The sequence below is a fragment of the Halichoerus grypus genome, chromosome 2 (assembly GCF_964656455.1).
Source record: "Halichoerus grypus chromosome 2, mHalGry1.hap1.1, whole genome shotgun sequence".
Lineage (NCBI taxonomy): Eukaryota > Metazoa > Chordata > Mammalia > Carnivora > Phocidae > Halichoerus > Halichoerus grypus.
In genome coordinates, this window is record NC_135713.1 from 87,206,914 (window position 1) to 87,223,783 (window position 16,870).

At 39.6% G+C, this 16,870-nt stretch overlaps 1 protein-coding gene and 1 non-coding gene across 2 annotated transcripts; both read right to left on the minus strand.

Moving 5' to 3' along the window:
* Positions 1 to 8,568: 8,568 nt before the first annotated feature.
* On the minus strand, positions 8,569 to 10,810 carry COX7C (cytochrome c oxidase subunit 7C). The gene is made up of 3 exons (XM_036096629.2): positions 10,607 to 10,810; positions 9,504 to 9,647; positions 8,569 to 8,698 (listed from the first exon to the last, which is right to left on the minus strand). The coding sequence occupies exons 1-2, from the start codon at positions 10,679 to 10,681 to the stop codon at positions 9,531 to 9,533; spliced, it is 192 nt and encodes a 63-aa protein (XP_035952522.1). The 5' UTR covers positions 10,682 to 10,810; the 3' UTR covers positions 8,569 to 8,698; positions 9,504 to 9,530.
* Positions 8,799 to 8,861, minus strand: LOC118538582 (small nucleolar RNA Z39). The gene has a single exon (XR_004918688.1). It is a non-coding gene; the product is annotated as a small nucleolar RNA Z39 (small nucleolar RNA).
* Positions 10,811 to 16,870: the final 6,060 nt, after the last annotated feature.

Below are 16,870 nucleotides of genomic sequence, written 5' to 3' on the forward strand. Positions count from 1 at the left end.
TTTCAACATATGAATTCTGGGGGGGCACATACATTCAGTCCATAGCAGGAAGTTCCCTTTTTTTCCTATCACAACAGAAATATTTAGAATTCTCTAAAATCCAGAGAATTTTTTTCAGACAATTCATATTAAATCCCATAAGGGAAAAAAATTGCAAGCCAGATTCTTGCTGTAAACTCATCCTACTGATGAGGAGAAAAAAGGCAAAAGAAATAGAGATAAAATTAAATTTCCTTACTACTTGCAGCCCATTGATAAACTCCTGAGACAGGCAGAGTGACATTCCTCAAGGAACTCACAACTGCCTTAATGTTAATGCCTAGCTAGAGGCAAAAAGCAACCTTAACTTGACAATAGCCAGATCTCCAGGATGCTGTAAGTCTTTTTAACTTAAGAAAATCCCTTTAGAAACTTCATCTCTACCCCCAACTTAAAAGTATATAATCAATCACTCCTCACAATCACAGCGCTGCTCTTTCTGCCCATGGGTCCTGTTCCCGTGCTTTAATAAAAACTTACCTTTTTGCACCAAAAATGTCTCTTGATGGTTCACTCCCCACATCACATCGCTACTATGTGCATGAGAAAGTATTTTTTGTACTGGAATTGGGAGCAATGTCCCCAAAAGCTCAGACTGTTAGGGAAAAAGCATTTGAGAATTCTAGATTATCCTGTTTTTTAATTGGTAATGAAAATAATGATAGTATAACATATATATTATATGTATTATATAATGGGGATGATAAAACATACCCAGGTTAAACAGTTTCAGTTCTGCTATATTGCATGCAGACAAACCATTTAATCTCTGGTTGTGGGGAAAATCCATGGCTTCCCTGTTAACATATGGAGGGAAGAAACTCCATGAGTGGTCCATTAGCTGAAAAGGGAAACCATGACCATTGAACCATCAGAAATTGCCATTTTTCTAGGTCAGAATGTGAAACATTGGTAATTTTATATGGTTCAACTTTATACTGTCTGGAGAACGTGTAATGGATTTTTGGTAGTTAGCATGAGAGCTTGAGCATGAATAGAGATTTCTCACTAGTTTATAGGTAGAACTGCACTGAGAAAAGCTTAGAACGCAATGTATGGGAAATTTTTATAATATTAATTAGAGCAAATCAGGGTTAAGATATTTAACTGATCATCTCCTATCAGTAGGCATCAAGAGAGAATTTCCTAGACTGGCTCCTCATATACTTGGAAATGTTATTAAATCCAATTAATGTTCATCTTACCTCCACCTATCTAAATATATCTGTTGAAAGCTTAATATTTACCAAGCATGGTACTAAGTCTTGGAATCCACCAAAGAAAACACACAAAGCTTGTTCTAAAGGATATAGAGCCCTGTTGAAATACTGAATAATTATTCACTATCAGTTATTGTGTATCTGCTTTTTGTCATATCTGGGAAAATTGGGAGAGGACAGTAAACTTTAGTAGGAATAATCTGAAAAATTCAAATTTGAGATGACTTTGTGCAGGAATACTATAGAGTTGTACTGTTTTCCAATGTTCAAAGTAAAATGAAGATGACTAGACGAGGGAACAAATGTGCTCTGGCATGATGCTGTGTCCACCTGGAAGAAGAGATTCAATTTTCTAAGTTTTACAAAGATGTCCAATGGGAAAGTGAGGTCCATCAAAATGAGCGATAAGGTGGAAATGCCTAGTTGGTAGTTATTCAAAACTGCAGCTCAAAAAATCACTTTGAAAGCCAAAAGCTATTTACCTCCATCATTCTGGCTCCTGTCTACATATGGGAAGTGCTAAAGAGATTTTTCCTTACTAACCTAGTCAGGCTTTTGTATAGTACCCATACTTGTAATTGTAGATACAATTCATTTTATATTTATTTATTTGAGAGAGAGCGAGCGAGTGTGCGCAACAGTCAGTGGGGGGAGGAGAATGGGGGGAGGAGCAGAGGGACAGTGAGGATCTCAAGCAGACTCCCTGCTGAGTGGGCAGCTCAGCACTGGGCTCGATCTTACAACCCTGAGATCCTGACCTGAGCTGAAGTCAGGAGTCAGATGATTAACCAACTAAGCCACCGAGGCGCCCCAGTCGAGTTGACAAGGAATTCTACAATGAAAGAATCAGAGATACAGAGAAGTCATCTTTTTCAAGGTCATATGGAGTACACAAGTATTCCACTGAGGGTAGGTCAAGTTTTGCTGCAGTAACAATCCTAACCCCAGAGGCTTAAGATAATGCAAGTTTCTTGTGCATTCTATACCTTTGACAAATAGCTGTACTCACTAGTCTCTCAGGAACCCAGGCTAATGGAGGCTCTATCCCTGTAACACGAGGAAGGGAACTTGATGAATAGTTCACTGTCTTTTTTAAGCTTCCATGAAGAAGTAACAGATCACTTCTGCTCATATTTTCATTTGTCAAAGCAAAGGAGACAGAGTTCAATCCTGCCATGCACATAGAAGAACTGGCATGCTTGTGAAAAACCCTAATGACTATACCAGGTTAGGGAAAGACCAAACAGCTTGTACCCATATTCAAATATGATTTCAAAGAGTCTGTCCAAAATCAGCTATAAATTATTTGAATTATGTGTTCACTAAAAAATCTTCATTGTATTAATGTTAAATATATAAAAAGTGGCTATGTTCGTTCTGATCCATAAAATTTCAGTAGCCGGGAGAACAAAATATTTCATAATGGATAAAATTTTTCTTACAGATTTTATTTACTTATTTGAGAGAGTGAGTGAGAGAGAGAGAGAAAGCACACAAGCCAGGGGAGATGCAGAGGGAGAGGGAGAAGCAGACTCCCTGCTGAATAGGGAGCCTGATTTGGGGCTTTGATCCCAGGGCCCTAAGATCATTACCTGAGCCGAAGGCAGACGCTTAACCAACTGAGCCACCCAGGCACCCCAACAGTATTTTATTTATTTTAAAGATTTTACTTATTTATTTGAGGGAGAGAGTGAAAGAGAATGCATGAGAGGGGTGAGGGTCAAAGGGAGTAGCAGACTCCCCACCGAGCAGGGAGCCCTATGCAGGACCGGATCCTGAGACTCCAGGATCATGACCTGAGCCGAAGGCAGATGCTTAACCAACTGAGCCACCCAGGAGCCCCAAAAATTTTTTAAAAGTTTTGATGAGGCAGAGTATAAATCATGTAAAAGCTTCCACTATTTACTATAGATAAATGATTTTCTATTCAAAAGAGATAGAAAAAAATAACCCACAACACTATTTCTCCTCTCTTCTATAATCATTTTATCTGGTTATAATCTAAAGACCTTTATTTATTGGATACACTAAAATAAAAAGCTTATTACATTTTGACATTTGGGTCCTTTTCTCAGTATACAGATCTTCCTTATGGTGGGGTTACATCCTGATAAAGCCATTTTAAGTAGAAAATATTAAGGGGCGCCTGGGTGGCTCAGTCGTTGTTAAGCATCTGCCTTTGGCTCTGGTCATGATCCCAGGGTCCTGGGATCAAGGCCCATATCGGGCTCCCTGCTTGGCAGGAAGCCTGTTTCTCCCTCTCCCACTCCCCCTGCTTGTGTTCCCTCTCTCGCTGTGTCAAATAAATAAATAAATCTTAAAACAAAAAAAAAAAGAAAATATCATTAAGTTGAAAATGCATGTAATACACCTAACCTACTGAACATCATAGCTTAGTCTCGCATACCTCAAACATGCTCAGAACACTGGCATTAGCCTACACTGGGCTATAATAAAGTGTTGAATATCTGATGTCAGTCACTGAATACTGTACTGAAAGTGAAAAACAGTATGGTTCTTAGAAGTTTATCACTTGTTTACCCTGGTGACTGCGTGGCTGACTGGGAATTGTGGCTCACTGCTGCTGCCCAGCATCACAAGATAGTATCCTACTGCTTATCACTAGCCCAGCAAAAGATCAAAATTCAAAACTTGAAGTATTCTAGTTTCTACCGAATTCCTATCACTTTTCATGAGCACAATAAAAAAAACTTAAGTCAAACATTGTAAATTGGAAGCTGTACTATACAGACTAGTTGCAGCAGGCACTGTCTTTCACACACCAATCAATAGCTACTTTCTTCTCCCTTTTTTGTAGAGAACAGATGTATTTCTGTGTCCACTCTTTGCATAGAAGACTTGGAAGAAAGTCCTAATTGCTCAAATCTAGTAACAATGGTGCCAGCCATTCCCCTTGCTAGTGCTGTATTTAGTAATGAATACATGGCCTTCGTGCCCAGTGAGTGGTGGGTTTCTAGGCAATCTTCCTTCACTCTTAAAAATAACTTGAAACTGCAATTTCTCTTGCTGGATATTGTAAAATCTGTATGGGATGCTTGGAACTATGGCAGCCATCATGTGACAAAGAGCGAGCTTAGAATAACAGGCTGAGTAAGATAGAAGGCCCTTAAATCCACTGAGATCTATTTCTTGTGTGAAGTAAAACCATACATTTCCTAATTCTCAAAATGCTAGTCTGAAACAATATCCATAGCTAGAACGTAAGTCAACATACAACTTATTTTCATCAGTTTGTCTTAGATGCACTGCCCACACTGCTTAGATGGACTAAGCAGTGTGGGCAGTGACGTAGTTCAGTTACATTTGGTACAAACTCCTCTCATTTAGTCTGCAATAATTGGATTACTTCAATATGTATTTGGTTGGAGAAACCAGCTCACCAAGTGATTTGGGAGAAATTTATTTTTATCCAGAAAACAGTGTGATATACATCATTTTGGTGTGTAGATTAGGCCTGGGATTTGCTCTTTTTAAGTAGTTTTATCATTCTTGACCTCCATTCGATAAATGTTCATTGACCACTCACTAAATTATACATGCAGAACACATGAATAAGTAATTGTTTTTTTTGATATCAGAAAGATCATATGCTGGTATGAAAGATAGGGAAGGAAATCAGTAATTACAGTACATGCTGAGGTAATTGAAAAGCTGTTTACAAGGTATTGGAGATTTATGTGTAATGTGTTTGGGCTAATGGGGAGGAATCAGCAGGAGAAAGCTTTACAGAATATGTGGCACCTGAACTAAGACTTGGAGGTGGTACCTAAAACTGGAGCTGTATGTTCAGGGTGAGGCTGAAATTGCAGGGAAATGACTAAATGACATGCTAAGGAGCTGGCATTTTACTGATGCTGACAGCTTACTATAGGCATCCAGGCATTTCCAGACATGGTAAGGTTGAGATACCTGCTGGACAGCTGTTTAGAACTATAGCTCGAATAATTATAAACACCAACCTTTAACTGCAGAATGGCTTTGGGATCAACTTGAACAATTTTAACAATGTCTACTTTATTTCCTCCACCTCACTTGTAAGTACTGTACAGCAGGAACCTAAGAAATTGCCGAAATTTAGATATACTTCCACTTTTAATCTTCCCAACTAGATCAATACTCGGATAGACAGGAACTGGGGCTGTCTCCTGTTGAAGATACACGATCAAAGCCTGGCTTGGAATCCAAGCCTTAGTCCTGAACCTGTTAACTGTTCTTTTTTTTTTTTTTTTTTTAAAGATTTTATTTATTTATTTGACAGAGCCAGATACAGTGGGAGAGTGAGCACAAGCAGGGGGAGCAGGAGAGGGAGGAGAAGCAGACTCCCCGCTAAGCAGGGAGCCCGATGCAGGGCTTGATCCCAGGACCCTGGGATCATGACCTGAGCCCAAGGCAGACACTTAACGACTGAGCCACTCAGGCGCCCCCCCCCCCCCCCCCCCCCGTTAACTGTTCTGCCTCTGTAGCAAAATATGGGTATTTTTCTTTCCTTCAGGGTGGCCAAAGCTTAATTATGGGAGAATAGTGGTTTTTCTTAAAAACAAATCCTGGGTTCTGGTCCCCTGCCAAAATCCCTATTCAGGTATTCTGGAGTCAAGGAAGCATCTGTGTGAGGTACTTGGACTAGCTCAATTGCATGCAGGAATGTATTGGTCCATCCAATTTAAATTTTCCAAGAGAATCTGGATTTTTTATGGCAATCTTGTGGCTTTTAAAAACCCAAACCAGGGGCACCTGGGTAGTTCAGTGGTTAAGCGTCTGCGTTTGGCTCAAATCATGATCCCAGAGTCCTGGGATCGAGCCCCGCATCAGGCTCCCTGCTGCGCGGGAAGCCTGCTTCTCCCTCTCCCACTCCCCCTGCTTGCATTCCCTCTCTCACTGTGTCTTTCTGTCAAATAAATAAGATCTTTAAAAAATAAAAATAAAAACCCAATCCAACACTTTAAATATTACACTAGATTGTCACATGCTTGTATGAAATTGTCATGGTTAATTTTTTTTTTTTTGAAGATTTTATTAGAGAAAGAGCACAAGCAGGGAGAGCAGCAGGCAGAAGCAGGCTCCCCACTGAGCAGAAAGCATGTGAGACTCAATCCCAGGACTCTGGGATCATGACCTGAGCCAAAGGCAGATGCATAACCAACTGAGCCACCCAGGTGTCCCTGTCATGGTTAATTTAATGTCAACTTGACTGAGCCATGTGTCCAGATACTTGGTCAAACATTTTTCTGGATACTTCTGTGAAGGTGTGTTTTGGAGAGATTAACATTTAAATTGAAGGACTTTCAAGGACTTTCACTAAAGCTGATTATTCTCCATAATGTGGGTTAGCCTCAAGCAATCAGTGAAGACCTTAACAGAAAGACTGACTTCCCTGGAAGAGGATTTTTTTTTCTTTTTAAGACTATTTTTAAGTAATCTCTACACCCAACGTGGGGCTCAAATTTACAATCCCAAAATCAAGAGTCGCATGCATACTGTACTGACTGAGCCAGCCAGGGACCCCCCGAAGAGGAAATTCTGCCAACACACAGCTTTGGACTGGAAGAGCAATTCTTCCCTGGGTCTCCAGCCTTCAGCACTACCCCTATCACATTTTGGACCTGTCATACCTCCACCACCACACGAGCTAATTCCTTAAAACAAATCTGTCTATATACGTAACCAGTTGGTTGTTTCTCTGGAGAACCCAAATACAGAAACTAAACAGTTGTCTGGCCTCTACTACTCAATATACTTATGCACTAAGACCCAGCTAGCTGAAACCTTTTTATGATGGGGCAATCTGTGCTCCTCTCCCAGGACAGGCAAGTGTTTTTTTCTCCATTCACGTAAAATCCTCAAATACTTTAACTGAGGAAGACAAATCTAATAAATCAGATGTTTTCTACCTAGACCTTGCTGCTAATGGTAACATTTGATTCATGATATATTTTACTTCAGAAAAAAAATCATTTAAGACTTGCCAGAAACTAAAATGTTTTTATATAGCTTACTGAATCCGAAACAAGATAGGTTCTATTCCCATTTCCTCCAAGAAAACAAGGACAGCTAAGTTTGTAATTTATTAGCAGAGATTTGAACCAAGAATTTGAAATCATTTTATGAACACTGAACTCCTGTTTTCATCTTCCCAAAGGTAGAAAGCCTTAATGTTCCATAAACACAGGATGACATCTGATGCATCAATGGATAATCAAAAAAAAAGACATGCAAGTACAGGGAATAAGCTGGGCAGTCATAAAAATTTAATTATATATCCATATTTTAGTAGTTATCGCATGGTTATCGAAGACTGTCAAGATAGGCCCGGTCACACAAACTGAGAGAAAAAGAGTTTTTTTTTTTTTTCTTAAGGTTCTAGCAAATCAGGAGTTTAACATTAGGAGTACACAGGAAATCTAATGTTATGGTGAAGACTAATTTAGGCAGTGGTTTTGTTCTATGAAAGGATGTAGAACCACCCAGAGCAACTTTTCAAGAATCCGGAGACTTTCTTGTAACTATTCTAGTTTTTAAATATTGGTTTAAAAACTACAACTCCCCTAATCACCAAAAAGTCTAGCACTCAAACGGACCACCAGTTTACCACCTCTGCTTTACAGCGTTCTTCTAACATCAGTGTGGTATTCCCAAAGTGACCAAACTAGGACTAAAACATTCAGCAACTACCTTTTTTCCTGCCCCAATACAAAGCCCTAGGAACTAAGTCATTACACTTTCTGTAGCTAGCAGTATTTCACTATACATAATATAAATTTGATTCAGATACAATTACTAATCAGAGCCATCTTTTAGTCCATTTCTACTAAAATTCCAGAATAAACTTGTAATATTTCCATATTCTGACTTACATGCTATTTCATTTCATATATTCTACTTTTATTTAGTCTAAACAAGACTAGTATTGGTCAACAGCAAATTTATCAAGGCAAAATTTTAGTTTTAGATCACAGATCTGGAGGGAAAAAAAAAGCTCTTGGACTTCACTGTATACACTACTGGTTTTCATGATTAATTATCACTTATGAAGAAAAACAATTTCACTGCTTCAAAGTAAGGAAAACTGAAAGTACACTTCCTTTCAATTAAAAAAATTACTATGGGACAACAAAGTCAAGTTTGCATTTTTAATTACATAAATTACCAACAAGGTCCTGACCTAGTAATCAAAAATTAAATAAAACCTCAAAATCTAAAAACAAGAAACAGGCTCAATCACACACTAATTTGACCAAACAAACAAATCCTGGAATATTTCCCAAATAAAACAGTAAGCACAACTATTACATTCCATGTTTCAAAGAGGCATTAAGGAGTCATGCCATAAGTTTATTTACAAACATATTGAGTATGTTGAAAACAAGAGTTTGATCCATTTTTGAAAGAGACTGCACCTCTTAAAATGTTCCTTTTCACATCTGCAAATAAAGACAAAAAGTTATTGGCATTTAAAATGTCTCATTCATTAAAAAGAAATCATATAGTTTCATTAACATACTGTTTATCAGTTTATGATGGTACATCAGAAAGCGTTTACAGGATCATGACTTTATTCATACTGATTTGCTTCATCATATGCACCAAAGTCTTTCCATTGTGGATCGCTTGGGTAAATTATTTCCCTTATTTTTAAGACAAAGTCTTTTCTTCCTAAAGGTATTTTTGGAATTTATCCTAATCAGCCCACAGAGCTCCCCGTAATGTTGCTTTGAGGAAAATTCTGATTACAATTAAGCCAAATACATCTTTTCTTCTCACACAAAGTATCTGCTAACCTTCCAACACACAAGATTGGTTTCGGCATATACAACGTATACTGACCTCAAGACAGTCTAACCAGAACTCTATCTGGTTAGGAGTGTGAACTCTGGAACAAGACTGGGTATAAATTCTGGTCCACCATCACTAGCTATGGGATATTGGGCAACTTAACATCTTTTTGTCTTAGATTGGGTTAAGTCTCCCACCTCACAGGCTTGCTAGGTAACGAAATGAGATTATTAACGTGAAGTGTGCCTGACAAACAGTAGTATCCAATAAAAACTGGCTTTCAGACAAAGAAACATCTGTTTATAGGTTTATCAACCTGTCTCCACCAATGCCACATCTACACTAACTTCAGGAATCAGCCCTACACACTGTGTGATTGGGGGTGGGGGAGGGGAGGAAGAAAGAAATTAAGAGAAAACATTGCTTTGGAAAGATTAGAAATCCATTAATTACCTGTTTGATGAATTAATTAAAACATCCTTATTTCTTAAGCAGCTGATGTCTTACTATAAAAAAAGGTGCAGCAAATCCAGATCCCAAGTACAAAGTCATCATAAGTAGTAATCGCCACTTGTTTTCCACTGAAAATGGCAAATTCTGTTGGGGGAAAAAAAGCAAGCAACAAAAATGGAACTTCAAAATCATCTGATCTTATAGATTATGTAAGTACACAGGGGATACTAGGTAATTTTTTTTTACATAATCAGGTTATGTAAGCCATATATCATACCATCTCTTTAAACATGTTTTACATCCCATGATCTTCATCACACGTAACACTGTATGGTGAAAAGTAACTGGCTTTACTGAGCACCAGGCTGTGGTCTTAGTAAGTCAGGTGTAACACAGTGCTAAGTTTTATTTTAGAAAATCGAAAAATTTTATTCTCCAAGGGAGTTATAAATAGAATGCACTGTTGTAGTTTACGATCTTAGAAACTAGCCACCTAATAAAGCACACGGCAATGTTAACTGCATTACGAAGTTTGACTTTTTCACAATCAAGAAGCCCTACCACGTAAACCTTTTCTCAGCCCTTTACTACTAGGCCTCGGCCACTGGAGTACTTACTACTAATTACTCGATTTAATCTATTTATACCTGAAGCTAAACCCAACCTCAACTGAAGAGGTTTAATACTTCTTATTCAGTCAACTAGTTAGAGAAGACTCGACCCACAGCTTTAGGCCTCACATCCTCACTTGTTTCCAACGACCTTCACTCCGAGTCCGGTGACCTCTAGTTCAGCTCTAAGCCACAAATATCTGCAGCCTTGGCCTCAAGGACCCTCCAGATCTTGGAGGGCGCAGAGGGGAGCACTAGGGCGAGGGAGGGCCCACGGCTCTTCCTACTCATTCCTTTCCACAGCGACGGCGCGCAGCCAGGGTCCTGAGCTTTGGCCCTGGTTCCAGGGGGAACTGAAATGCTACTCGACGACCCAGCTCACATCTTCGGCTTCCCATCTCCCTCTCCACGGTCCACAGGAGGCCTGGGAGTACAGCTAGTCGCAGCCAAGTGTCCCCTCCCCCAACAAAGCTGGGCCCTTTACACACTAACCTTCCCTGGGCCTTCCTCATAGTGGCTCCTACGGACCACAGAGGTTGTGAACCTCCGGATGCTCTGTCCCAACATGGCGCTGTTGGAAGTTCTGCGAAACGGCCAGAGCCCTAAAACCGTAGAAATGGCAGCACCACCAAAACCACCTCTTCTCACGACCTTGTCCCTCGGCGTGTAAGAGCCGAAAGGGAAGATGGGATATGGGGAGCGACCGCGGAAAGTGAGACAAGATGGAGGGGCTCGAGGATTGTGGGAATTGTAGTTTAGAACGTCACACAGCCTTGTCGACTCTGAAGGGTTATGGGAAATGTAGTCTGACCGGCGACCTGGACAGTGGAGGGGGCAGCGAGGGGAGCGGTGGCGGGGGGTGTGTGTTGGCGGTCCGGAAGAACAAGAACCTACCGCGTTTCTTACCCACAGTGGTTTATTCAAACCTGAATTCTTGTCAGGATTTTTGGGACCGGATTCCAGAACGATTTTACTGAATTTAGTGATGCAGTTTCACCGAGTTTATGAAACACAGAAATAAGCCTTTCCCTTTTCTTTTTTGGCGATCCTCTCTATCTGTAATTTGCAGTACTCTGCCAGCGCTGAGAGAGACGTATGCTGTGATCTTATCCGAGGAAACAAAGCATAAACGCAACTAACCAAAAAATAAGCAGTACAAAGGATGTCAGAAAACCGAGTTGAAGTGCTAAGGGAAGGATTCCTGAAAATATAGGTCACTGAATAGATTAGAATTAGAGACAGGGCAGAGCAAACTCAAGGCTGGTATGGGTATGACATATTCCAGTGTGAAAGAGAAAAGCAGTCTCTTACATCCGGAGTTAGCCTGGACTGGGAATTGGTGTTGTGTATGTAAACAATTTCACAGAACATCAGCTCAGACAAAGTTACTCTCTGTCAGGGATGGATCAAGAAAAGAGTGAGATCGGGTGTCTGGGTGGCTCAGTCATTAAGCGTCTGCCTTCGTCTCAGGTCATGATCCCGGGGTCCTGATCCTGGGGTTCTGGGATCGAGCCCCACATCAGGCTCTCTGTTCTGCAGGAAGCCTGCTTCTCCCTCTCCCACTCCCGCCTGCTTGTGTTCCCTCTCTCACTGTGTCTCTCTCTGTCAAATAAATAAATAAAATCTTTTAAAAAAAATAAATATAAAAAAAGAGTAAGATCACTCCTTTATCATCTCTGAACATAGACAAAACATGAACATTGTCAAGTAACAAAAGTGACCAAATATCACCATATCCAGTCTGAGTTCTGCCTCTTTACCAATTACCACCTTAACCTTGGATTAGTCTTTCTTCCAAGTGAAATTTAGAAAATAGACAAAGTAACAGAAAACAAGCCCAAATCTTGTAAGTGTTGACATCTTTTTTGCTGAGATGCCCATGGTTCCTCACGGTATTTGGTCTCCCTTATTGCAGTGAGTAATAAGCCCAGCTTGTTTAATTATAAGTGTGTTCCCGGTGATCTTTGACTAGTGGGAATTAGGAAGAAACCAGTGATACATAAGGCTGGGAAAGTGGTATTAGATTGTGAAGGGCCCTGCTAACTTATGTTACTCATCTGTGGGAGAGCATATATTGCCTCAGATGGGCTCATTGATACAGCAGCAGTAAACAAAGTCCTGCTTTGAAAACTGGGTATATATGCTTTAATCTTATTTAGCTTTTGAAAGAGAAAAGTCATGCTTCTCCATCTCCAACCCACTTTAAAAAATTTAAAAGTTTCATTTCTACAAGTAACTTCTGATTAAGTAGAGATGCATGTAATGCGTTATAGTTGGTGCTCTCCTCCTAATAGAGGATACACGACATTAAGTTTTCTTAAATGTCTCTCAAGGCTTTTATGTATTGGATTTTGATTTAACTATAACTGGGAAACCTTTTCACATTTAGTATTTCTGGATTGTCCTTTTCAGTCTAATGTAAATAATATTTTTGCAAGATTGCTGGGTTCTGGTCTCACAGAGTCAAAGAATGAATCTCGTGGACACAAAAGGGTGACCGGAAGTGAAAGTTTATTAAGTGAAGGTGAGAACAGAAAGGAAAGTGAAAGCTCTCTAGAGTGAGAGGAGTCCCGAATGGGTTGCCACTGAGGGATTTTGGGGCCAGTCTTTTATTGAAAATGTGACCCGGAAGCTTGTTGCCTTAAGATTCTTGTGCCATCTTGGTTTGAACAGGGACTGTTGATAACACCACACCCTTAATAACTTACTTCTTTGGTCTGGTCATTTTCTGTGATTATAATGTAGCCACCAAAGAAAAATACTCCCTAACATCCAGGGCCAGGTGGTCTGGTCTATTCCTTTATCTCTTGTTCACTCTGTCTTAGTGCTTCTGCCAGCAGGAATAGTTTCAGAGCCTAGTCAGCAAACCGCCCCCCCACCCCCCAATCTCTCCTTGCCTAAACCTTAACTCTTTCCTTACTCAATATCCCCTGTATATTTGGTTCATTGTAACTTCTAGTTCACATTATTTGAGTCTCCTCTGTGTATCTGGCTTTCAGCTAACTCCAAAGGGAAGGCCAGGATAGAGTCTAGCATATGACCTCAGAACTGTCAGTCTCCCCATGGGCCCTGTGACAAATTAAAGATAGCTGCAAATCCTTTTATCAAGATACAGAGTTTATGCCTTCTCTCGCCAAATGTAGGTGGACTCTGACTGTTTTGAGCAAGAGAATTTGTTATAAGTGATGCTGTGCCAGTGTCCTGCCCATGTCTTAAACTGGCAGCTGCCTTTCCTGTCTTTTGGAACATTTGCCCTTGGAACCCTGAGTATTCATGTAAGAAGTTTGCCTACTCTGCTGGAGAGGCTTCCTGGAGAGTCCCCAGGAGTCCACCAAAAGGAGGTGGAGGTCAGCTCAGGTGTCAGGCATGTGAGTGAAGCTATCTTGGACCCCCCAGCTCAGTCCAGCTGCCAGCTGAATATCAGGGAGTGGCCCCAGTCAATGCTACTCAGAGGCCGGGAAGCAGAGTGGTTCCCCTTGATGGTGATGTAGCAGTTGGCATAATTCGGGGAGTGCTAATATCCTCAGAAATGCACTCTACAGCTTTCTGATGCTCCTGATAACTTAGAAGGTAAATAGGAATGTGACTGAAAGTTGATGAGAAGAGAACCTGGATGGCTCAGTAGGTTAAGCATCGACCTGGGCTCAGGTTATGATCTCATGGTCCTGGGATCAAGCCCCGCGAAAGAAAAGAAAGTTGCAGAGATCCCTTATTCCTTCCATGATTACTCACCTTTTTATTAATGGCTAGATACCACCCGCAGAACACATTCTTGATAATTATTTAAAAGTGTTGTTGTCATAAAGCAAACTGAGTACTAGGGAAAATTTCATATTCGTTTCCGTATTATTTTTCTTTCTTTTTTTTTTTTAAGATTTTATTTATTTATTCATGAGAGACAGAGAGAGAAAGAGAGAGGCAGAGGGAGAAGCAGGCTCCCAAAGAGCAGAGAGCCTGATGCGGGACTCGATCCCAGGACCCTGGGATCATGACCTGAGCCGAAGGCAGATGCTTAACCATCTGAGCCACCCAGGCACCCCATATTATTTTTCTTAATTGCTAATTAGTAACTAATTAATAAATTAGTTAAATAACTAACATACCCTGAGTTTAGGAGTTTTAAACTAATCTCAATCTCTTGAAATTCACTATGGAGCGAAGAAAAAGTTCGAAGAAATTTGGCAATCTTCCATTTTTGAACAGGTATTGTGGTAAATTGAAGATGGCCACAATATCTTTGTAACTCTTCCCTTTGAGAAGTGGGATCTAAGTCCCCTCCTCTTGACCTTAGTGACCTGCTTGACCAATAGAATGCAACAGAATAACCTGAGTCTTCTGAGTCTGGCTTATCAAAAGCCTTGCAGTTTCCATTCAGGCAACTTGGAATGTTTTCTTGAGAGAAGTCAGCCACCATATAAGAAGTCTAACTACCCCGAGAGTACCAGGACTATAAGGGAGCCCAAGCTAACCATTTAGAGAAGCCACATGAGGGAAAGGCGGGGAAGATGAGGAGAAAAAATAGGCCAGATCAGCCCCTAGCTCTTCTTGCCATATCTCAGCCTGAGCACCGGATATATGAGTAAAGAAGCCTTCAGGTGACTCCAGCTATGGTCGTGATTTGCCTACAGTTTTATGAGTTACATTAAACAAGGATTACCCAGCTGAACCCATCGTCCTCCAGAACTATAAGAGAAAATAATAAATGATTGTTTTAAGCTGCTAAATTTTGGAGTAGTTTGTTATACAGGAGTACAAACCTGGAACTGGTATCATGCAGTGTCTTATACATGTAGCCTAACGATCTAAATCCGGTCATAATAGTTGGCAAGAAAAATGTGAATCATCCTAGAGAAACTTTTGATTCAGTATGATACTCTTCTGCTATAAAATGAATTTCAAGAGAAATGAGACATTTCACATATTGGTACAAAATAGAAAACATCTTTAGGGACATGGAGTTTACTCCAAAGTTATATTTTAAAAATAAAATCCAATTATTTTAAGTAGTGAGTAGGGTGTATATCATAGAGTGAGCAGTGTACTTTCTAAGCCCACAGGAGTCTTTGGAGACTGAAATTACATTATATAGAACAGTATTTCTAAAAATTAAAGTACAATATTTGTCATTTCTCTCAATAGCTACTATATAGGATTTTAAGAACTAGGTTAGAGTTTATTTAGAAATAGCTTGTTTAGTGAAGAAATTATGTTTCTGTCCTACATTGAAAAACTCAAGTTAATATGTTTCTTTTGTTCTTAAGTTTTTAGAATTTCTCATACTGCAGAATTAAAGTCAGAACTCTGTGTTAGCTTTTATTGGAAATTTTACATTTGTAGGGGGAAAAAAAACACCTGGTTTTAGGAAAAGACAAAATGTAATTCCACTGTGGCAATGAGGGTTGGAAAATATTCTGCCAACCTTCTGAATGATTTAGTGATGACCAACTGGATGAAAAAGTTCTGCCAAAAAAATGCTTACTTGATTGAGCTGTATATTTTACTCTTCCTTTTGTTTCATTACTTTTGAATACCATTTTTTTCCTTAAAAGTATTTCATGTTTCTTATTCCAATTTTATTGTAGGTTTAAAAACGGTTCATTTTTTGGATAGATTCACTCACAGTGAGTAAGGGACAGCCGAGGCTAGGTAGGAAGGAACAGGTAGGGGGCGACGTGACTAGGGTCACGCAGTGGGCTATGCAACCAGGCTCCCTGAAATCCCAGATGTGGAGAAATGTTATAGACAAATCCACCTTGTTTGTTCTAAATAGACAAGACATTTTCATATTTACAAATCCACCTTGTTTGTCTTAAATGTTATAGACAAGATATTTACCAAGTTCTCTGGTCAGTTTTCTGTAAAACACCGACCATAAAAGCCCTCAATGGCAACCCTTTTGGTACCCCTCTCACTCTAGAGAGCTCCTTTTCTTTCCTTTCTGTTCTCACCTTCACTTAATAAACTTTCACTTCACCCTTTTGTCGGCGCGATTCATTCTTTGACTCTGTGAGACAAGAACCCTGCAACCCTTCAACGTAATATAATTGTCATTGAGAATCGCCAAGTATAGGTAGATACATTTTTACAAGATAAATACAGAAACTAACACTTCTTAATTTGAAAATCACTGATTGTAGTTATATTTATGTTCAATCTCTATCCTGACTTAACTTGCAATGGAACTTGTTATTATTGCTTTGAACAGGTTTCTTTAAATTCCCCATGGCATCTCCTGGTTGTTTCTATAACTAGATACTAAGTGATTAAATAGTTTTATTTACTTATTTTAGGGAAATATAATTTAAATGAGGAAGGGGATTTTGAAAATCAATTTGGTGCATCATTCTAAAAAGAAATCCTTTTTTTGTTAGAGTAGAAGAAAATAGACAAGATACATGACAGTAGAACCAACTTTGTTGTATTACATGTGATGATTGTAAAGAATTGTGCAAATAAGGACCATCTGGAAATCTTGATTTATAACCAGGCCCATTACTGCTGATCAATGCATATAAGCTGCTGCTCTATTTTGACCATTCAGGTGAGATTGCAGGTATCAGATCAAAGTCACTCTGTTCCTCTAGACAAGGGGCTGGCAACTATATGGTTAATACAGTCCATCAAGATGTGTCTGTTTATGCTGTAAGAATTTTTGTATTTGGCTTTTTTTTTTTTTTTTAGATTTTATTTATTTATTTGCCACAGAGAGAGACAGTGAGAGAGGGAACACAACCAGGGGGAGTGGGAGAGGGAGAA